Source organism: Ailuropoda melanoleuca, chromosome 4 (assembly GCF_002007445.2).
Source record: "Ailuropoda melanoleuca isolate Jingjing chromosome 4, ASM200744v2, whole genome shotgun sequence".
NCBI classification, from domain to species: domain Eukaryota; kingdom Metazoa; phylum Chordata; class Mammalia; order Carnivora; family Ursidae; genus Ailuropoda; species Ailuropoda melanoleuca.
Window position 1 is genome coordinate 22,293,895 of NC_048221.1, and position 22,916 is coordinate 22,316,810.

Sequence of the window (22,916 nt, forward strand, 5' to 3'; positions counted from 1 at the left end):
CACCCTGGTGGTTTCTGTCCTGGGTATTTAGACAGTCTCATGTGCCCACTGGTGTAACACTTCTATCCAATGATGGCAGAGTCCGAGCTCTCCAGCGGAGATCAGGGGCACGTGACCCTCTCCTCCCCACCCCCTGCCTACTTAGCAAATGCGAGCTCCAGGTGGAGGGCGTGTGCTTGGTCTTTCTCGGTGGCACACCTGACCCTTATATATGTATTTTCTTCCTTCCTTGTACATGTGCATCCAGATGCCTTCTTTCTCTTTCTTATATGCCGAGTTCTGTGTTGACTCTTCACCGAATTACCTCATTTCATCCTCACAGTGACTTCATGAGAGAAGTTTAGTTACAATTCTCATTTCCTCAACACAAACCCTGAGACTCAGAGAGGAGTGGAGAGGCCTTGGCCAAGGTCAGCCAGCTGGTGTGTGGCAGAGCCAGGATTTGAACCCTGTCTGCCTGTCTGCTTCCATGGCTTTAGCTCTACTGTTCTACCCTTGTGTGAGTCAGAAGAGGAGAGCCAGCCAGGAAGGAGAAAAGGAGAAGGTGACCTGTGGCAGTCCCAGCCCTTTAAGGGGTGAAAGTTCTTTGCCCATCTTCTTTCCAAGTGGTTGGTGGCTGGCCTGACCATCTCCAGGGCTGCCTGGGCCCTCTCCTGTCCTGCTAGGAGATTCTTCCCATTTCCCAAAAATTTACAGGAAGGACTACCCACTTTGGGGCACAGAGGGAGATGGCCGAGTGCCTCTCTATGGTTCAATCCTCGTAGTAAGAGGCAGCAAAAGCAGACGGTGGAAGAAAACTCCACCTGGCCAGCCATGATGGTGTGCACTGCATCTTTTTCTTCTGTAGACTACTGATTCTGCTTGTTTAAGTAGGGATGAAGGAGAGCTGTTTATTGGGCCGCGGCGTCTTCGGGCTGGAGGGAACCAGATCTTCAGTTGTGAATTGATAATGGCCATCGCACATCATCGTTTCACAAAGTAGAAATCTAGGGAACGTCCATTAAAATATAGAAACTGGAAGGTTTCCAGATGGAGAGCTGCTGGGGGCTTGGCAACAGTTTCACATTGGGGGTGCCCTTGGTGTCCCCCTAGGGAGGAGCACCGGGTAGCATGGTGAGCACGCACAGCCAATGGGCTCCTTGGCACAGCTGCCTGCTGTGCCTCGTTCCCTCACATGGACGGCTGAGCCCAGCCCCCTTCGGTGATACAGACCAGATTGCGCAGCATAGCTTTATCCTGATGCATTCAAGGGAAATTAGTCAGCTGCAAGCTTGGATGGTGCCGCTAACAAGCTGGCCGGAATTCAGAAGAGCAGATTCCTCTGCTGCGGCCACGGCTCACACGGTGACGGGGAGCGCGGTTTTGATTACCGCACACGTTCGTCCCTGATGAGGGCAAGAACATCTTGGTCTTCTTTACTTTCCAGCCCCCTCTGCAGCACCCCATGTGTACAGGCCTTCACACCAGCAAAGCAACTTCCAGTCTGTTGCCTCATTGGAGCCTCACAGGAGCCCATGGAGGATAAACGGGGGATGAATTAGCACCTTCTTGTGCAGAAGAATCCAGGACCTGAGGTTCAGTGACTTTCCCGAGGCTGCACAAGGAGTATACGGCAGAGGTAGAACGTGGACCCAAGTGTCCTGACTCTCACCTCAGATTACACAACCCCAGGAATCAATACTGATAGTGTGTACTAGGCAGAATGTAGATAAAGTTCAAAATTTTCCTGGCAAATGGAATCGGGACGTTTGGGAGTGCGAGGCACAGAAAGACTGAATAAAGGCTGCTTCAGCATCTCAGCGTCTCATGATCTCACGGAGCATGGAGCAGGGCAGCTGCAGGTTTGGTACGATGCTTGAGCAGTGCCATCAAAGACTCACACTAGCCCCATCTTCCTGAGATTTGCTCTCCATTCTTAATCTTGTCACCTCATGGTTGCAAAACGGCTGCTGCAGCTGTGCAATGCATCCCAAGTGGGAAGGAAGGTAGTGAGTAGAGAAGAGTTTTCCTTTATTTTTTTATTTTTATTTAATTATTTATTTTTTTAGATTTTATTTATTTATTTGACAGAGAGAGACAGCCAGCGAGAGAGGGAGCACAAGCAGGGGGAGCGGGAGAGGAAGAAGCAGGCTTCTAGCAGAGAAGCCTGATGCTGGGCTCGATCCCAGAACGCTGGGATCACGCCCTGAGCCGAAGGCAGACACTTAACGACTGCACCACCGAGGTGCCCCTAGAGTTTTCCTTTAATGGCAAGAAAAAAAAATCACTGAAACTTATGTTTTGTTGGCTGGGAATGCGTCACATGACCACATCTAGCTTCAAGACAGGGTAGGAAAGCACACAGCCAGCAGAGGAGGACGGGATGGCTGTGATTGGCTAAGACTGATTATGCTTCTGGCTTTGGGAATGGGCATCTTGTCACTGTTGACCCACTCCGTGAGCAAGGGAGGTGGAGGGCAGGGGAATGACTGCTTTTTTCAGCGCTTCCAGTGTCAGTCCAACATGGACCGAGAACATTGGAAAAGTTCTTCTTCAGGTTGGACTGTGAAGTGCTTCCTGAATCCTGAGATGAGGTTCCATTTGTTGACAGAAAGTAATTCTTCCATTTGTCAATAGCTAATTTCAAAATCATGTAAATGTGTATGTCCTCCGTGCCTCTTCAGAGAAGATCTGAGCTCTATGACCATGGAGCTGTAATTTTTTCAAATGCTCTGCATGACTAAGAACAAAGATTAAAGAGGGAGCAAAAGTCAGACCGATGAGAAGCACAGAGGCTTTGAGCGCCAGAGAGGAGAAATTGGGGGCTTTGAGGGCCTGAGATCATGGGCTGTGAGGTCAGACTGCCTGGATTTGAATCTGGACTCCACCCCTTGCAGACTCCCCAGTGACTTTGGGCAAGTTGATCATCCTTGCTCTGCCTTGGTTTCCCCATCTGTAAAGGGGGTGTGGTTGGAAGGGCTGACCACATGAGGTTGAGGTATGCCGTGAATGAAAACTAGCTTGTGCCTAGATGAAGTGACTGCTCCGTAACAGTGAGCTGCCGATGTCATTATTATCACTGCTTCTGCCTGTTTAGCAAGCACTTGGGCACCGAAACAGGATGTGTCTCTGTTGCTGTTGGAGCAGCTGTGTGACTGGCCCTCTTCAGTCTGTCCCTGCAGTGTGTCCGGAACAGTGGGCCCATGCTCATCCCTTCATTCACTTGCTTCCCTGTGCATAGCCCTCCATGGTCCTCACTGTTGACACACTTAAAGTCTGAACTCCTTAGCCAGACTTTGCTTGAGAGCTGGAACTGTGAGAGATGGTTCTGGTTCCTTTTCTCTGGAGCTCTGGGCTGGATTTCGGTAGCTGGAATGGAAATATGATGATACTCATTGAACACATTGTTCTTGGGCACCGACTGTGGGCCCGGCCCTGTGCTTGTCACAGAGAACACACTAGGAACCAATATGGAGCCTGACAATGTGGGCCCACCTGTGGGCAGGGATCCAGGCACCAGGCTGTAAGAACTTGGGAGTTTACAGGAAGGGAACAGCAGCTACACAGAGGCTGCTTCCCAGATGAGGCAGGAATGAGCTTACCCAGCTGATGAACAGGAGTCAGCTGGGAGATACCAGAGTAAGAGCTCCAGGTAGAGGGCCCTGTGTGGGAGGAGAAGATGGGATATCTCAGAGGACAGGAAGGGAATTAGGGCTGGATAGTGCCAAGTTTCTGGGGAAGGCTAATGGATGAGTGAAGTTGGAAAGGTCAACAGGGCCAAGTGGCCAGAGCCCTGCCACACTCTGGGAAGGTTTATCTGCAGAGCATTGGAAACTGTGAATGGGTTGGCAGGAAGTGACATGACCTGTTTTGTGTTTTAGAAGGACCCCGCCTAGCCACAGTGCAAAGAATCATGCTTAAATTTCCACTTCCTAGTTGTGAGATTTGGACAAAAACAAGTTGTCATATTCTGGGTATTCTGGGATAAAAAGTAATGGAAAGGCTGGCATTGGCCTGTGTGGAAGGTGGTACCACTGCTCGTGAGCACTGCTCTGACCAAAAACCACAGAGCCTCCCAGAGTGATGGGGTAACATTGAGGCTTCTCCTTTCCTCCATTCTTTTGTCACTCGTGTGTGACCCAGGCACAGGTCCTTGGGCTCCAGAAAACCAAGACACAAGCTGGAGCTATAGTCAGCTAAGTCTGGGATGCTCTTTAGATCCCACCTGGATCATGCACTGTCAGCCATGGCCACGGAGCCCCAGTGTTTGGAGCCACACCTGAAGGATTGTCAGTTAACCGTGTATACCCTCAACACTGCCATAGACCAGCACATGCTCTAGAACTTTCTCCCTCAAAAGAGAAGAATACCTGACACTTCGGCACAATGTTATATAGGGGCACCAAGTGAGAAAGTCACGTATGTGAATGAACTGAGCCTGTAGTTATGTTGTTTTTTTGTTTGCATGTATCCTTAAATCTGGTACCCCTCAAATGACTAATGAAGTGTGTCCTCTTGGCCGTTTCATCTCTTTTCAGTATAATGAGGAGCTTCACTACGTGGAACCTTGCCTGAATGGGACGTTGGTGCAAGCCGACAGGACCAACAAGGAGGTAGGGCCTGCAGCTGGGCAGGTGCATCATGGGTCATGGCACAGCCTCATCTCCCCACAGAGCTTGCTGACAGTAACTCTGTCCTAATTTTTAGAAACTCATCAAAGTATTGGCCTTTCATTGAGGGCCTTGGAACACCAGTGCACAGAACATTTATGAAGAGGCACAAATAAAATCACGGCAATAAAATAATAACATTGAGTTCAGAAGCTCAGTAGTTCCAATTGCATCGGTTTACTTTTTCCTTGTTCTGTGCACATCCTGTGTTGTGTTTGATACCTGCGTTGACACCACTGGAAGAATATGGCTTTTGCTGAGTTTTCCGAGAAAATTGAAACTACTTGCTAAATCTCTGGTTGCTCTTACTATAATTGATTAAATAATTGTTGGGGTAGCTATTGGGGGAACTTGTCTCCCAGGTTAGAAGGTAAGCTTTATGAGGATAGGGCTGATATCTGCTCGCTGCTGTATATTCAATGCTCTGAGCATTGCCTGCTACATAAATATCATGGAACAAAAGGAAGATGCATTAAGGGAGGACCTTAGGAAGTGGGGTAGAAGTTGTCCTTCTAGTTGGAGCATTCTAGGAAAATTCCCAGAATAGATTTCAATAAAATAAATCCTGTTTCCTCTTGGCCATATTTATTTTTATTTTTTATTATTATTTTTTTAGAGAGATAAAGAGAGAGAGAGCACACAAATAGGGGGGAAGGGCCGAAGGAGAAGGGAGAGAGAGAACATCTTTTTTTTTTTTTTTTAAAGATTTTATTTATTTTTTCGACAGAGAGAGAGACAGCCAGCGAGAGAGGGAACACAAGCAGGGGGTGGGAGAGGAAGAAGCAGGCTCATAGCAGAAGAGCCTGATGTGGGGCTCAATCCCGCAACGCCGGGATCACGCCCTGAGCCGAAGGCAGACGTTTAACCGCTGTGCCACCCAGGCGCCCCCAGAGAGAGAACATCTTAAGCAGGCTCCATGCTCAGTGCAGAGCCCGAAGTGGGGCTCGATGTCACGACCCTGAGATCGTGACCTTTGCTGAGATCAAGAGTTGGACACTTAACTGACTGAGCCACCCAGACACCCCTTCCCTTAGCCATCTTTTAATCTGTCAGTACAAAGCATTGCAGCTACCACCATACCACCCCCTACGTGGTCGGGTAACAATTTAGGTCGAGGGTTTAGCTGTGGCTGCAGCAACATCACACCTCTGGGGACACATCACTGCCATTCCTCATTTTGTTTTGTTGTATCTGCCATGTGGCGCTGCTCCTCCCCTGGGGAGCAGACTCCTGTGAGGTGGCTGAGGGCAGTGGCAAGGCAGGTTTCTGTGAGGCACTGTGCCTTGCTGGGGAGACCCTCCCTGGCTCAAAGGGGCAGGGAGTGGCATGGGTACTATCTTAGGTGCAAGTGGTAGAAGCAGTTTGTTGGGCATCTCTGAGGGAGGGAACAACAGAGGATTAGGAGAAACTTATTCCAGTTAGGATACAGAGTGAGCAGGAAAAATTATACCGGAGTTAATATCCAAGCTTCAATATGAGGGGGAAAAACACCATAATATGTTTGGAGAGAGAAAGAAGTACATTGTAGTTCAAAGAGCAAGTGTATCAAGGGAATGTTTGTTCATGGTCATTTTATAGGGTAAGGTAGGAAAGAATGACTTAGACCTCCATTTATCTTTCTAAATAATTTTAAATTATTTAAAATTTGTCGCTGTATTTCCCTAGAGACCTTCCCCTTGTTTGACCATTGCCTGGGTCTGGATTCCACCCCCTTCCCAATATGGCAACATTTAAATATCCTCCAGAGCGTCAGATAGATGTCCAGTGATGGTGCCTGCAACATTAAATAGAAAAGAGGCTTCAAATGATCAAGACCTCCCTTCAGGTTGCTTCCCAAATAAACAAGGAACAGTGTGATATTTGGATATCTGAGGTCTCAGGAAGGAGAAAAATTGTCAGAGAAAGTGGGATGAGCATTTATTTAACATTATCTTTGAAAATGTATGGATATGGAAGACTGGAGTGGTTTTGAATATAACAATTTATCTGGACATCTGATTCCGCCAATACACAAGTATAGGAAGACTCTGCAAGGTGAGCTGTCTCCACCTAAAGATACAGAGCTGAGTTCCCTGGGCCTCCTTGTTGATTCCCACCATATGTCTGAATGGAGCACTCCAGAATCTCCCTTCCTGTACCTACGATAGGCAGAGACCAAAAATAATAATTTAAAAAAAATCTAAGAAAAACTTGTCCCTTCTAGCCAAACAACCAGGGAAGGAATAGCCTCATAACAGAAAACCTCTGCGACAATACCTTTCCTACTCCAGACAAACACCAGTGGAACAACCGTAGACCAACCCTCCACAGTTTCTGCAGGGCTGAATGTGAACTTGTCCTTTCACCTCACCCATACCCACTTGGCTCTTGTGCTACACCTCAACACAGAGACCGGTGGCTAACAAAAAGATTATACGATCCAGAGTCTCACAATATAAAACCTAAAAACACCCAGAATGCAATACAAAACCCCTTGTCATCCCCCAAGCCAGGAAAATCACAACATGAATGAGAAAAGACAATCAACAGAAGCCAGTATTGACATGAATCTGATGTTGAAATTATAAAATTGCCTCAACAAGCAATTAGGAATTCTCTTGAAACAAATGGAAAAAAATAGAAAATCTCAGCAAAGCAATAGAAGTTATTAAACAGAGCCTAATGGAAATTATAGAACTGGAAAATACAGTCACCAAAATAGAAAGCTCACTGGACCAGCTCAATAGTAGAGTGGAGATGATGGAAGATAAAATCAGCAAACAGCAGGACAGATCAATAGAAATTACCCAATTTGAACAACAGAGAGAAAATAGACTGGAACAAAATGAACAGGTTCTCGGACATGTGGGGTGATAACAGAAGAGCTAACATCCATATCACAGAAGTCCTAAGAGAGGAGAGGGAGAGCAGGACTAGATATATATTTGAGGACATATTGGCTGAAAACTTCCTAAAATTAGTGAAAGGCATAAACATACATATTCAAGAGGCTGTGCAGATTCCAAATAGGATCAACCCAAGTCACTCCATGGCAGGGCACATCATCAGCATAATTAGACAAGGGGGAAAATAATTTCATAGCAACAGAGAAAAAGGGCACATTGCTTAGACTACCAACTTGAATGACAACAGACTTCTCATATGAAATCATGGTGACCAGAAGAAAGTGGCAGAGCGTTTTTTAAGTATTGAAAGAAAACAACTGTCAATCCAAGATTCTGTATTCAGTGTAAATGTCTTTAATGAATGAAGGAGTTATAAAGACATGTTTAGATGAAGCAAAACTATACAAATTTTTTTACCAGCAAATCCACTTGTAAAAAATGGCTACAGAAGTCCTTTAAATAGAAAGAAAAAAAAAAAACAAAAAGACTTGAAACTTCAAAAAGGAAAGAATATTAGAATGGGTAAAAATAGGAGCAAGTATAATAGAGTATTCTAATTATCAGATTATTAAGTCATATTGATAGTTGAAGCAAAGATTATAGCATTATCTGATGTAAAGCCTACTGTTGCTGAGGAAACAAGGCAATTATATTTTAAAAGTATGGAGGGTAAAAGGACCTAATTAGAATAAGATTTCCACATCTTATTGGAGTGGCAAATGCTGATACCAGTAGACAGTGATAAATTCCATATTTATAGTATGACACCCAGAGCAACCATTAAGAAAACAATGAAAAGATGTATACAGGTATCTCCCACTTTCTGAAAGTTCACTCTATACCACTTTCCTTTTACAAAAGACCTGCATTAGTGTCTGTTTTTGCCACCTGAAAGATAGCTGAACAGGATTTTCACTTTTATGAGAAAAGGCAAAAAGCAAAAATAGCATCCAGCATTTGTTTTACAGTGAGCCATTGTTGAGGTGGGGTGCACCCTGAGCAGGGAGAGCAGCCCTGCCAAGCTCCTTCCCCAGGAACCAGACTCTGCAACATAGCATGAAGCCTCCATAGCTTTGAACTGTGTCTGTGAGCATCTGTGCTTTATCTCCATTTATTTTCTGCGTCACTTAGCAGGATATGTCCTAAGGTATCAGAAAAGCCTAAGAGAGATTATTTTTGGGTCTGGGAATGCACATTTTTCTATATAAATTACTGGTAATTGCTTCTTTGCTTTGTGTCATTTCTGTTTATGACAAGTTTCATAGAAATTCTCTACTTTCGGATAGTGGGGGGGGGAATGTACTTAACAAGTACTTTATAAGTATGTAAGAAATAAGACACAGAGGAAATGAACAGGAAAAAAAAAAGATAAATTGGCAGACTTAAGCCCTAACATATCACTAATTATCTTAAATGTAAATGGTCTGAGCATAGCAATTTAAAGACAGAGATTGATGGGCAGAAGATATGAACAGACACTTTTCCAATGAAGACATACAAATGGCTAACAGACACATGAAAAAATGTTTCAAAATCATTAGCCATCAGGGAAATTCAAATCAAACCACATTGAGATACCACCTTACGCCAGTTAGAATGGCAAAGATAGACAAGGCAAGAAACAACAATTGTTGGAGAGGATGTGGAGAAAGGGGATCCCTCCTACATTGTTGGTGGGAATGCAAGTTGGTACAGCCACTCTGGAAAACAGTGTGGAGGTCCCTTAAAAAGTTAAAAATTGAGCTACCCTGTGATCCAGCAATTGCACTACTGGGTATTTACCCCAAAGATACAGACGTAGTGAAGAGAAGGGCCATATGCACCCCAATGTTCATAGCAGCATTGTCCACAATAGCTAAATCGTGGAAGGAACCGAGATGCCCTTCAACAGGTGACTGAATTAAGAAGTTGTGGTCCATATATACAATGGAATATTACTCAGCTATCAGAAAGAACGAGTTCTCAACATTTGCTGCAACATGGACCGCACTGGAGGAGATAATGCTAAGTGAAATAAGTCAAGTGGAGAAAGACAATTATCATATGATTTCTCTCATCTATGGAACATAAGAACTAGGAAGATCAGTAAGAGAAGAAAGGGATAAAGAAAGGGGGGGTAATCAGAAGAGGGAATGAAGCATGAGAGACTACGGACTACGAGAAACAAACTAAGGGCTTCAGAGGGGAGGGGGTGGGGGAATGGGATAGACTGGTGATGGGTAGTAAGGAGGGCACGTATTGCATGGTGCACTGGGTGCACTGGCAACTAATGAATCATCGAACTTTACATCAGAAACCAGGGATGTACTATATGGTGACTAACATAATATAATAAAAAAACATTAAAAAAAAGGACAGAGATTGGCAAGTGGATTACAAAAAAAAAGAGTCTAACCATATGCTGACTACTAGAATTTCACTTGAAATACAATGACACAGATATGTCAAAAGTAAAAGGATGGGAAAAGATATACTATGCAAACTTTTTTTAAAATCAGGAGTGGCTCTATCAATATCAGATAAAGTCATCTTCAGAGCAAAGAAAATTACTATTACTAGAGACAAAGAAGGGCCATATGTAAGAATAAAAGAATCAATCCACCAGGAAGACATAGCAATGCTAAATGTGTTTGAACCAGACTACAGAGCTTCAAAATACATGAAGCAAAAACTAATAGAACTGAGAGTAGAAATAGATAAGCCTACAATTATAGTTGGGGACATGTACACTTCATAGTAACTACTAAAAAGAACGTCGGCAAGGTTAAAGAAGAACTGAACCACATCATCAGCTGATAAAATCTAAATAACATTTCTAGGACACTCTCCCCAACAACAGCAGAATACACATTCTTTTCAGGCGCTCATGGAACATTAACCAAGATAAAGAATATTCGGGGTCAAAATACAAACCTTACTAACTTAAACAGGGTTGTGAAATCGTGCAGAGCATGTTTTCTGTTGATAATGGAATCAAACTAGAAATCAATAACAGAAAGACTCCAAACATTTAGAAATTAAGTATACTTCTAAATAATGCAATTACAGAATCTCTTTCCAAGAGGAAGTCAGGAAGGAAATTTTAAAAATATTGAAGTGAGCGAAAATGAAAAGACAATATATCAAAATATGTGGGACAAAGCCATCATAGTGTTGAGATGGAAAGTTATAGCACTAAATGCTTACATTAAAAAGAAGAAATCCTCAAATTCATAATCTAACTTAGAAAAACGAGAGGAAAATAAACCCATAGCAAACAGAAGGAAGGAAGTAATAAAGAGCAGAAATCAGTTAAATTGAAGCAGGAAGTCACAGAGAAAAATCAATGGCACCAAATCCTGTTTCTTCCAAAAAATTTATTAATAAAACTAATAAATCTCTAGAAAGACTGACATAAATAAAAGGAGAAAAGCCACAAATCATCAACATCAGGCATGAAATGGAATATTACTACAAAACTGTAGTCATTAAAAGGATAATAAGGGAATATTACAATTTACACTCATAAATTTGACAACTTAGAAGAAATGAACCAAATCCTTAAAAACTATAAGCTACCAAAATCCAACCAAGATGAAATAGATAACCTGAAGAGTCCTATAAATATTAAAGACATCGAATTCATAATTCTAGAGCTCCAAAAAGAAATCTGTAATCCCAGATGGTTTCACTGGACAGTTCTACTAAACATTTAAAGAAGAATTAACATGAAATTTACAGAATCTCTTCCAGAAAAATAGAAGGGAAATCCCTCCAACTAATTTTATGAGACTAGTAGTTCCCTGATAAAGTAGACAAAAATAGTACAGAAGAAGAAACCTATAGTTACCTGGCGGGGGAGATACCATGATGAGAAAAAGAAACCTACTACTTATAACCCCCATGAAGGTCCTCATGAGGACCCTTACAGCAAGAGTCCTCAATAAAATTTTAGCACATGAAATCTAACTATATATATCTATTTCTACACCACAAGGTAGGATTTATTCCAGATCAGATATGCAAGGCTGGTTTAACATTGGTGTCGAATCAATCAATGGAATTCACCATATCAACAGGCTAAAGATGAAAAATCATATGATCATAACAATTAACTCAGAAAAAGCATTTGATAAAATTCAACACACATTCATGGTTAAAAAAAAAAAAAACCTCAGCAAAATAAGAACAGAGGTAACTTCCTCAAACTGGTAAAGACCATCTACAAAAACCTACAGCTAATATCAAACTTAATTGGGAACATGTAAGCATGTCCACACTCACCAGCCTTATTTAACATAGTGTTGTAAGTTTTAGCCACTGCAATAAAACCAGGAAAAGAAATAAATAGCATACAGTCCTGAAAAGAAGAAATTAAACTCTCCCTACTTTCAGATGATATGATTGTAGAAAATTCCCAAGACTCTACCAAAAAGCAAAACCTGAACTAATACCTGAGTTAGGCAAAGTCACATACACAAGATCAACATATAAAAACCCATCACATTTCTATATACTAACAACGGACACATGGAAACAGAAATTTAAAAACCAATACCATTTACAATTGCTCTGAAGAAATAAACTTAATAAAACATCTATAGGTTCTGTGTGATGAAAAATACAAAATGCTCCTGAAAGAAAGCAAAGAAAGCCTAAATAAACGGAAGGACTTAACCATGTTCATGGATGGAAAGACTCAACATAGTCGAGATGTTAATTCTTGTCTAATTGATCTGTAAGTTATGTGCGATTCCTTTCGATGCCAGCAAGGCTTTTGGTAGACATCGACAAAAGTATTCTAAAATTTACATAGGCACAGAGCCTGGAATAGTAAAACCATGTGAAAAGAAAGAATAAATGTAGGAGGAATCAACTTCCCTTATGTTAAGACCTGTTATATAGTTACAGTAATCAAGACAGTGTGCTATTGAAGGACGAGTAAAGCATACAGGTTTTGGATTAGAGGAAGGAACACAGAAATAGACCCACACAAGTAAGCCCAACTGATGTTTGACACAGGTGCAAAAATAATTCCGCGGAGGAAGAGTACCCTTTTCAACAAATGGTACTGCAGGAATTGAACATCGTAAACAAAAAACAAACAAAAAACTTAACCTTGATCAACCTCCCCACTTCAACAAAATTGACCTCGAATGTATCAAAGACTTATATGTGAAGTGGACAACTTTGACACTCTTTAAAAAAACATAGGAGACAATCTTTGGAATCTAGGGCTAAACAGAGTTCTTAGGCTTGATAGCAAAAGCACAGTGCATAAAAGGGAAATTTGGTAAAACAGATCTCATTAATATCAGGGGAAAAAAAACCCAAAAACCTTCTGCCATGTGAAAGACCCCGATGAAAGGATGAATAGATATGTGGCTTGCAAATATCTTCTCCCAAGTTATAGTTGCAAGCTTCATATCTGGTAAAGAATGAGTATATAGAGAATATATAAATAACTCAAACTCAGTAGTAAAAACAATCCGATTAGAAAATGGTCAAAAGACAGGAAGAGACGCTTTACCGAAGAGGGAAGGCAGATGGCAAGTAAGTACATGAAAAGATATTCAACATCCTTAGCTAGGGAAATGCAAATTAAAACCCCAGTGAGATATTACTACACCCCTATCAGAAAGGCTAGGATAAAAAAAAAGAATAAAAGAATAAAAGGACACCAAATGTTGATAAGGATGTGGAGAAACTGGGCTGATGGGAATGTAAAATGGGGTTGCCATTCTAGAAAACATTTGGTAGTTTCTTATAAAACCATACATGCAATTATTTTGTGTTCCAGCAATCACACTCTTGGGCATTTATCTCAGAGAAATGAAAACTTATGTTCACACAAAAACCTGTGTGCAAATGTTCATAGCAGCTTTGATTCATTGTAGCCCCAGACTGGAAACCACCCAGATATCCTTCAGGCAGTGAATGGTTAAACAAACTGTTATATCCATACCACAGAATGAGTCTTTGAATCTTTGGGGAATTATCTTGGGGGAAAAAAGAAGGCAATCCCGGAATAATATATACTGCATGATTTCATTCATATACTGTTCTTGAAATGACAAAATTATAGAAATAGAGAGTAGATTAGTGGTGGCCAGGGGTGAGGGGTGGGAATGGCGAGGATTGAGAGGTTATAGAAGGGCAGCTGGAGGGATCCTTGTGGTGGTGGAAGCATTCTGTAACTTGACTGCATCAGTGTCGATATCCCAGTCATGCTGTTGTCCTGTAGTTTTGCAAGATGGAATTGGAGAATGCTGGGTAAAGAATATGGTGTCTCTGTGTTATTCTGACAACTGCCTGTGGATCTATAATTACCTTAAAATGAGAGTTGAATTAAAAATAATCTGAAATCCATGAGGAAATATTTGAAAGGGACTTTATCAAATCAGTGTGAATCAAATTTAGGTTGCTTTAGTTATCTTTTAAAAAGTATGGACTGTGGTTCAGTTTCTGATAGCAAGAAGTCTCAGTGTTCTTACCTCATGGACTTTTTTTTTTTTTTAAAGATTTTGTTTAGTTAGTGGAGAGAGAGAGAGCAGGGGGAGGAGGAGAGGGAGAGGGGCAAGCAGACTCCACACTGAGCACCGAGACCACACGGGGCTCGATCTCAGGACCCTGAGATCATGACCTGAGCAGAAACCAAGTGTCAGATGCTTAACCAACTGAGCCATTCAGGTGCCCCTTCTTGGCCTTTTTATTTGGAAAATATCTCAGAAGACAAAGCATTTCTTTCTCATTGAAACATTGGGACATTTTAAAAACCAAGATGTGCTCCTTTGGCTATTTTGAGCCAATTTCCATGTTTATCATCAAATTGATGGAGGCCAGTGTACATTTAGGACTTGGTGTCATGTGATAAACAGTAGTGAATTCATAGAAAGCAAAATGAGAATTTACATCAGCTCACCTAAGTGCAAAGTCCCCAGGTGGAAAGACTATACCCATCACACCATAAACGTGATGTCAGGGGTCACCCCCTCTCCCCAGCTGCCCTCGCCCCCATTGTCTTTGCGGACTCTGATGGGTTCTGCTAGGCCAGATGCCCATTCTGGATCCATAACTGTATCTCCAGTGTGCAGAGCAGCCCAGCCAGCAGCCTGGGCCAGGTGTCTGTAAGGGTGGCCAGAAGGCAGGACTGTGTTGGAAGCGCTGCTTGGTATTCCAGAAGGGAAAGTCTCTGGGTAACCAGGCCAGTACCTATGAGGGAGAAGCCTGGTAGAAGCAGGCATGCATGAAGGAAGGAAGAGATGAGCCACCTGGGAGAGGATTCTGGCTGAAAATCAAATTTTCTTTTTTGTTTGTTTCAATAGAAGATCCACAAAACATTAAATACAAAAGCGTGAAGCTCATTACATTTTAATATAACTAGAACATTCTGAATTAGAGTGTGGGTGAAATGATCGAATTCCGGGGTTGGCCATCCTCATGAGTTTAGGCCAAATCCTCTGAAAGACAGCTTGGAAGCCATTTTCTCATGTTGTCCGTGAAATGAGGGACGGGGTATTGTAGCCTTCTGTATAAACCTGCATAGAACTGGCAGAGTGCATAGGGACGCTAGCCTTCCGTCCTCTGTGCTCAGTAATTCTGACTGCCGTGTGCCAGATCCTTTGGGATTCTTCATCCTTCACTCAAGATTATCCATGTGTATCCTGACAAGTTCTCATGACAGCCAGATAATGGAGATCCTTTCCTACCCACTCCTTTTCATCTCGTGACGGTTTCCCTGGTGGCCGCCGAAATGTTACTTCCAGTTAATGAAAGGGCTTCTGGAAAGTGACATCGGGGATGATTATGTCATGTACCTTTAGTTCAGCAATATCAAGCTCTGGTTTTATAATATTTCAGTGACCTCCCGAAAAATCAGAGCTGGATAATTTTAAGTAAAACAGTATTTGATAAAACTCATCTTAAAAACTTGAAAACAGGAGTAGGGGCATCTCAGTGAGTCATGAACTAGAAGAAAAGGTTAGGGTAAAAATGCTGGCCTCGATCAAACTAAATTGTCCTGGTTCAAAGATTTCCTGTGATTTTGCTTGAAATAGCTTATGACACATCATCCCTGAGCAAGTGATTTCCAGGTTCTAAGTTTTTGTTTTTGTCTTTTAAAGGTATTGTTTACTGTCTGGAGAGAATTTTACTTTGTTGCTTTATGTACCAGATAACTGACATTTTTTTTTTCTTTAAGGAGAAAGGAACCATGACAAATTGGGTGAGCCTGGCGCTCAAATATAGAATTCAAATGAGTAAACTCTTATCCTAATCTACTTCAGAACTTCTGAACCATTCATCAGACCTAAAAATGGACCTCCTGTGGTCTCTCTGGGGGGAGGGAGGAAGGAAAGTGATATGGTTTTTCTTGGTTTTATAATGAAGATGTTCTGAAGTCCACTGAATTTCATGGCTCTGTTTAAGATTCTTGTGTGAATATTTGTTGCAAAATCAACCAATCTTAGAAACCCACGTAACTCTCATCTTCCTTGACAGTTTTGATCTTTTCCTGTGGGATCAAGAGACATTGAACCTCTGTGAATTGACAAAAGTACACATCAGAGTTTCTGGGTTTTCCACAGTACTGTTTTTTTCTAGCCTGAGTTCTGTCAAAAGAGGCACCCTAGATTCTAAAATTTGCCACCCATGGCGTTATGGGTGTCCAGTGTACATGCCAATGATATGGAAGTAAGACGTACGTTATGAACTGCACATCACTGAGTGTTAGCTGCCCACACATTAAGAGAGAACAAACACCAACCCACTTTTATTCAACTCAAAACTAATAAAAGGTAGTAAGAATTACATTGCTTTTAAAATGTCATGAGTACTTTAAAAATAACTCACATAGAGAAAAATTTGGAACAACTTAAATGTAAATAAATTCTTCTAGATCCAATATAACTTCACACCATGCAACCTTAAACAAGAATAAGGTATGTTTATATATATTACCATGAAAAGGTAACAGGTGTATAATTAGACTAACTGTAGACGTGATGCTCTACAGCAGATTTCTAGAACTTACTCATCTTGCATAACTGAAACTTTATACCCATTGAATAGCAAATGTCTACACTGAGCCCTTTTGCAATCAGAAATAAAATATTTTTTAATAATTAATTTCTTATTCTTGAAATTAATGCAGATGTTTTACCAAGGAAAGGATTTCTGTAGGTCTATGAATACTAACCCAATTGTTTTCCCGTGGTTGTGAGATGTCCCATCTGCTAATTTCCAGTGTCCCTTCTGCTAATTTCCAGATAGGTTTTTCTGGAAAAAAACATCAGAACACGGACTGATTACTGCTTCTTAAGGGGAAGAGATAAAGCCATATTTTAAATCCATATCACCTTGCGGGTTTACATGAATTAGAGCACTGCTACTAATTTTCCAAATTCCTTGTGTAGTAGTTCTGCGGAGTTGAAGTTATCAAAGTGATGATCTAGGGACTGTTTCTAGAGGAAATGCATCCTAGAAATAATGCTCAACTATTTCCCCCTTTATATTTTATTATATAGTTATGTTTATTTGATAAAATTCACTTGTTTGAAAATAGGCAAACTACTACTCCATGGTTTGGGTTAAAACCATTAATGTAGTACAAAATTTTTTTTGTTACTCTCCACTGCTCCGTAGTGTGCTGATGGTGAGTCCCTTGTATGAGTCTAGATCAGGGGTCAGCAAGTGTCTTTTGTTAAGGGCCAGATAGTAAGTATTTTAGGCCTTGTGGGCCATGCGGGTTCTGCTGTATCTACTCAACTTCGACATTGTGGCATGAGAGTAGCCATAGGCAATACATAAATAAGGTGGGCAAGGCTGTGTGCCAATAAAACTTTATTTATAAAAATTGGCACGGGTTCATACGGCCCATGGGCTGTAGTTTGCTGATCGCTGGTCTAGACTGTGGACAAAACTAGAAGGAGAAGTCTGTTATTAAATAAAGAACCTACATTACAGTCAGGTTAAAGTCTTTCTGAAAGGGCCACATGGAAATTGGTATTTGAGAGCTGGAGTAGACCGTGTCACATTCCTTCACTCTTCTCATTTAACTTTTATGGTAAATGAAGGTTTGGGCAGATCCGAACCTTGGACTGATTTTTTGCTTTGAATGGACTAGCCAGTTCACTGATTCCTTATTTCCCAGTTCTATGTGAGCTGAGAACTCCTTAAGGGCAAGAAGACGCGGCTGTATGTTGTAAATAGTGGTGGATATAAAAAATAGTACCATCAATAATACAGTATTTTACAACTCAGAAGATACTTCTCAGTTGATTCTCATGGTTATTTCCATTGTTATTCCCAACTTGTGCATCTGGAGTCCTGGGCCCGATGCATACTGTCAGCTGAGCAGAGAAGAATGAGAGCCGGGGACGCAGAGATAGCGTGAATGACTTGTGCAGGTGCACGCAATCGGTGTGTGCAGAATCCCATCACTAGTACCCATCCGATGTTCCAGATACTGTCCTTCCACTCCCGTCACTATCTGAGCAGGTAGGGTCACTTCCTCACACGGCTCAACATTACTTCATTCTAGTCCAGTCTTGCCGTGAAGAGAAAGCCTGATTCAGATATAGGTTTTAAAAGAATGCCATTGACTACGATGTGTTGGGGGTGTCCCTGCAATGAGATGCCCTTACACCCTTTCAGTGTCCTCCCTCACGGAAAGCGCTGAACCACATGTCTATGAACGATAATCCAGACATTTGTCCACCATTTTTCTCTCTCCACGTGGGAGTCCGTTGAGGTGTTCTTTATCTTGAACTTCTCTGTGGCTGCACATGGCAGGTCTGCTGCAAGCTCTGTGTGTGTGTGTGTGTGTGTGCGCGCGCGCGTGTGTCTGGTCCTCTTGGTTCTACCACTCGGCTAAGGAGGTGACTGTTGAAGCAAAATGCTGTCCTGTGGTTGCTTGGTGGTGGTGAGCTAGTGGCTGTGCTCCTGCCATTTTCCCCAGTGCTTAGCCAGGAAACACTATGGAGACTACCTTTTATAAATTCTGCCTCTGGTGCCCATGCCTTGATTTACCCGGTGACAGCTGTCAGGCCCCAGCAGTCTTGCCCGCGTTTCATCTCAGCATGCCATCAAACACAGAGATGGCCCTCATCCCAAGGCTTCCTCTCTAGTGCCCAGTCTTGTTGTCTCAAGTTCCCTACAGATAAACAGTGATCAAACCCTGAGACTGCAGGGGGTAGTTTCCCAGATACGCTCAGATATCTTATCATAAATGTTCACACCTCATTCACCCAGAGAACACAGATCCATTCACTACTTAGACTACAGTGGGAGAGCAAAGCTACTTACCCTGTATGGGGCCCCTTCAACTCTCACAGACGTTGACTCTTACTTGACACACAGTTTTAACCAATTTGAGTATTAGCCAACACTGATGGGAAAGCAATTGAGTGAGGAGGGCAGGGCAACCAGAACTATCTGGAGACACTTTTCTCTCTCAGCATTCTCTGTCCTAGGCTCATGGGATAAGGGTAAACTCCCTATTAATAACTAGGAGACTTAGGTCCCCCTAGTATGAAGGGCCAGATAGTAAATATCTGCCCCACTGGGGCTGTTCCCATTGCCTCCTGTCAAGGTTTAATTGGTAAGAAGTATCCCAATGGATGATTGCATTATTACGTTTATCTGTCTGTCTATGCTCATCTCTTGTTGTTATGGCATTTTCCCCCAACCCCTATTCTCTGTTATCTCTCTCTCTCTCTCCCCCTCCCTCCTTCCGTCTTTCTTTCCTGATCTAGCCATGTTGAGATCCCTCTATTCTTGAGGCCATTGTGCACCCTCCGAAAACCAGGCCTTTACATAGGTTCTGTTTCCCCTGTCTGGGACATACTGCTTCTCTCCTCTCCTGCGCCCCGTTGCCCAGTGAACTGGTTTTCATCCTCTGATCCCAGATAAAATACCATTGCCTTTAGAACACCTTCCTTCCCACTCACGAGAGGGCTCAGTGCCTCTGTGGTTTCCACATGAGCTGTGTGGTGACCTGGCTTCTTTCTGCCCTCCCCACTGGCTGGGGCCTTCTGGGTGATGCCATGCCTCCTTCCCTGTTCCCAGCTCATCCAGCACAGGAACAGGCCGGCCCTAAAAGGGCACTGAAGGAAGGAAGGAACAAACGAGATCAAGTCAGCCTCTGGGTCAAAATCCTCTCACAGTCTCCTACGACAGCTAGAATGAGGGAGCACAGGCCTTGGAGGATCCCTGTCTGCCAGCCATCTGCACTCCCCCTGCCCTCTGGACATGCAGGGCCTCCTGTCCCTTTCTTTGCCTGCACTCCATCTCAGGCTCTTCCCACCAGCTCTTCCTCCTGGAAGAAGGAGACACGCTCCTTCGTTTCTGTTAGATCTCAGCCCAAAGGTCACCTTCCCTGACCCTCTCCTCCAGGCTCCTGTGCTCTAACTCTTGCAGCTCTTGTGACAGATATTTCTTTCTCTTTTATTTACTTGTCCATTTGCCTGTCTCTTACCTGCCTTTACCACAACCTGAAAATGTACTCTGTAACCTCTCATGCTCTGCATTTTATCTAAGAGCCGTGTCTCTTAGAAGGATCTTGGTCCCAAGAAAGCTGCTTGCATGTTACGAAGTATGTGAGTGAAGGGATAAAGGACTATAAATTTTCTCATCTGCTATAGTTTTTTGAGAGAGAGAGAGAGACAGCCAGCGAGAGAGGGAACACAAGCAGGGGGAGTGGGAGAGGAAGAAGCAGGCTCCCCGCAGAGGAGCCTGATGTGGGGCTTGATCCTAGGACTCCGGGATCACGCCCTGAGCCGAAGGCAGACGCTTAACCACTGAGCCACCCAGGCGCCCCTCATCTGCTATAGTTTAAAATGGAGCCTCTGGGGGTGGGGGGCTGGATGGCGTAGTCAGGTAAGTGTCTGACTCTTGGTTTTGGCTCAGGTCATGATCTTGGGGTCCTGGGACTGAGCTCCACATTGGGCTCTGCACTCAGCATGGAGTCTGCTTGGGACTTTCTCTTCCTCTGCACCTCTCCCCCTTCTCAAATAAATAAATAAATCTTTAAAAATAAAATAAATCGAGCCTTAAGTCTTTAGTAAAAGGAAAAACTTTAAGTAGGCAAACTGACTTTTGAAAATGGGAGCTGATAGCCTGATATTTGTGGACGGGGTGGGGGGAAACCAAAACCATTCAGGTACACAGGCAGACACTTGGGGCATCTGGAATTTGGGGAAAAGTGACCGCAATGTATGTATACCCAATAGTGTTACTGTGCGGCCTGGCGATTTGTCACTGGGATGAATTTAAATTACCCTCAGTGTCTCTATTTTAGAGAGAGGAGGTAATTTTAATGTCTGGTGGTTAAGTTCTGGGTGAACGTGGCTGTGGGTCCTGGCCACGGGACCAGCTGTGGGGCAGGGTGTCACCTCTGAAAGCCACCCTTCCCCAGCCACAGAATCAGAAGGTATCCTTCCTTCTTACACCTGTCACCTCAAATGGTTGACATTTAGGAAGAGCGTATGAAGGATAAACTGCACTTTCCAGAATGAACCACTTTTCCGAGCATCTCTCCTAGAGGAACGAGCCTTTTGCATCAGGTTATCACATGCATAATTGACCTCCAAGCCACCACCCTTTGACATTTCTAAGGGCAACATTCACTAAGCTAGAGTGTGCCATCCATATTTCACAAATATTTAATCATGATGGGAATTTTGCCTTAGAATGTGACACAGAAATAAGCCAACCCTTGGATGCTCAGTAAATATAACAATCTTTGAGTAAAATGTGATTAAATGTCCCAGGGCATTTAGCCCACTCTGTAGGCCACTCCAGAGATGTGTTTGAATAATACTGTGGGTAACTGTGGTCGAGAGGCTGGGGTTTTGATCGGCATCAAATGTCCGAGATGCTCCTGTCTTACGGGAAAATCCATGTAATTTTTTATGACAGGTGGATAGGAAGATATAAAAGAAAGTTTCCCCGGAAAAGAGGTCCCACTGTGCATTTTAAAATCCTGCCCTAAGTTTGTTTCCCAGAGTCCATAGTCTCTCATGAACTGAGGGCTTCAGAGGGGAGGGGGGTGGGGGAATGGGATAGGCTGGTGATGGGTATTAAGGAGGGCACGTATTGCATGGTGCACTGGGTGTTATATGCAAGTAATGAATCATGGAACTTTACATCAAAAACTAGGGATGTACTGTATGGTGACTAACATAATAAAAAATATTATTATAAAAATAACAAAAATAAAATAAAATCCTGCCCTAGAACATCACTAGGGTGACCAAGATAATGGGAGCACAATCGTGCCTCCCTCACGCTTGGGTTATGACTCCTCACTTACTAAAACCTCATCTCCCCTACATTTGGTCATCATTGACTCTGTGGGAGAAGAACTCACGCCCTGCAATCTCATTTTTTTTTAATTGGATGAAATGAATCCTGGGAGCCTTGCTCAGAATAGAAAGCTATTAGGAGGAACCATCTTATATTGCTGTTTTTGGAGATCAAAATATGGTCGAATGTTAGCCATTTCCTGGGAGCGCAGCCCAATAGTTCAGTGTTTCTCTTAAATACTGTTCCGGCCAGTCCTTGTTAATTGGAGGTGACCTCAGGTGTGACCCATTAGCCCGTGTGCTTCCAATTTGGTTGTGTTGCAGATTCAATTAATATCACTATTAGTTGTACTAATTAACTGTGCAGGAGCCTACAAGGACATAAAGTAATTCATTAATAATTTGAAAACCCAACCTGGCAGGCAAAACAATGGGCTTTCATGTGAAGATTGCCCCATTGGTGTCCGAAAGCAGCCCTGTGGTCTGCCCTTTATCTTCATTGATTTCTGGGGGGATCAAACCTGTTGGTTTTGCCAAATCTGGTTAAAATGAGCTGTGAGAAATCACTGAGGGTTTCGATGCCACATCCCTGTACCCCATGCTTGCTCCTTAGCAATGCAGTGTGAGCATGAACTCTCCCACCGGGGGAGGGGCTGGCTGTCAGGGTCCATGGCTCAGCCGAGAGTACAACCATGAGTCTGGGAGGCCCATCCCGATGCCAGGCCCAGACCCTCTGCTCTGCCCACCAAGGGCCCTGGAGGTGTTGGCCAGCCGGCACGGGCTCTGCCTCGTCCCAGACTTCACAGTTTTGAGTCGCCCCAAACAACGGAGGATCGGGTGGAGCTGAACGCGTTTCCCCGGGGAAGAAGCTGCTGCCTCACCTGAACCTTGCCAGCTCTGCATTTTCAAGCCTTTGTGGGATGCAGCCTGTCACCTCCTGGGAGAGGAGGGGTGATGCGATCAAATGGCGCGCTTGGATAGAGGGCCTACAAATAAGGGAAGGGACCTCCTGCGGCCTTGCTCCCTCCCTCCTGAGCCCGTTGAGCTTCCCTCCTAGGGTCCTGCCACTATTCCAGGAGCTGTCTCTCCTCCATGAAACA

At 43.2% G+C, this 22,916-nt stretch overlaps 1 protein-coding gene across 1 annotated transcript in view; it reads left to right on the forward strand.

Moving 5' to 3' along the window:
* CACNA2D3 (calcium voltage-gated channel auxiliary subunit alpha2delta 3) overlaps positions 1–22,916 on the forward strand; it is a 488,288-nt gene that overhangs the window by 33,725 nt on the left and 431,647 nt on the right. The window contains exon 5 of the mRNA XM_034658484.1: positions 4,518–4,592. Within this exon, the coding sequence (XP_034514375.1) occupies positions 4,518–4,592 (75 nt within the window). The remainder of the gene's footprint in view (positions 1–4,517; positions 4,593–22,916) is intronic.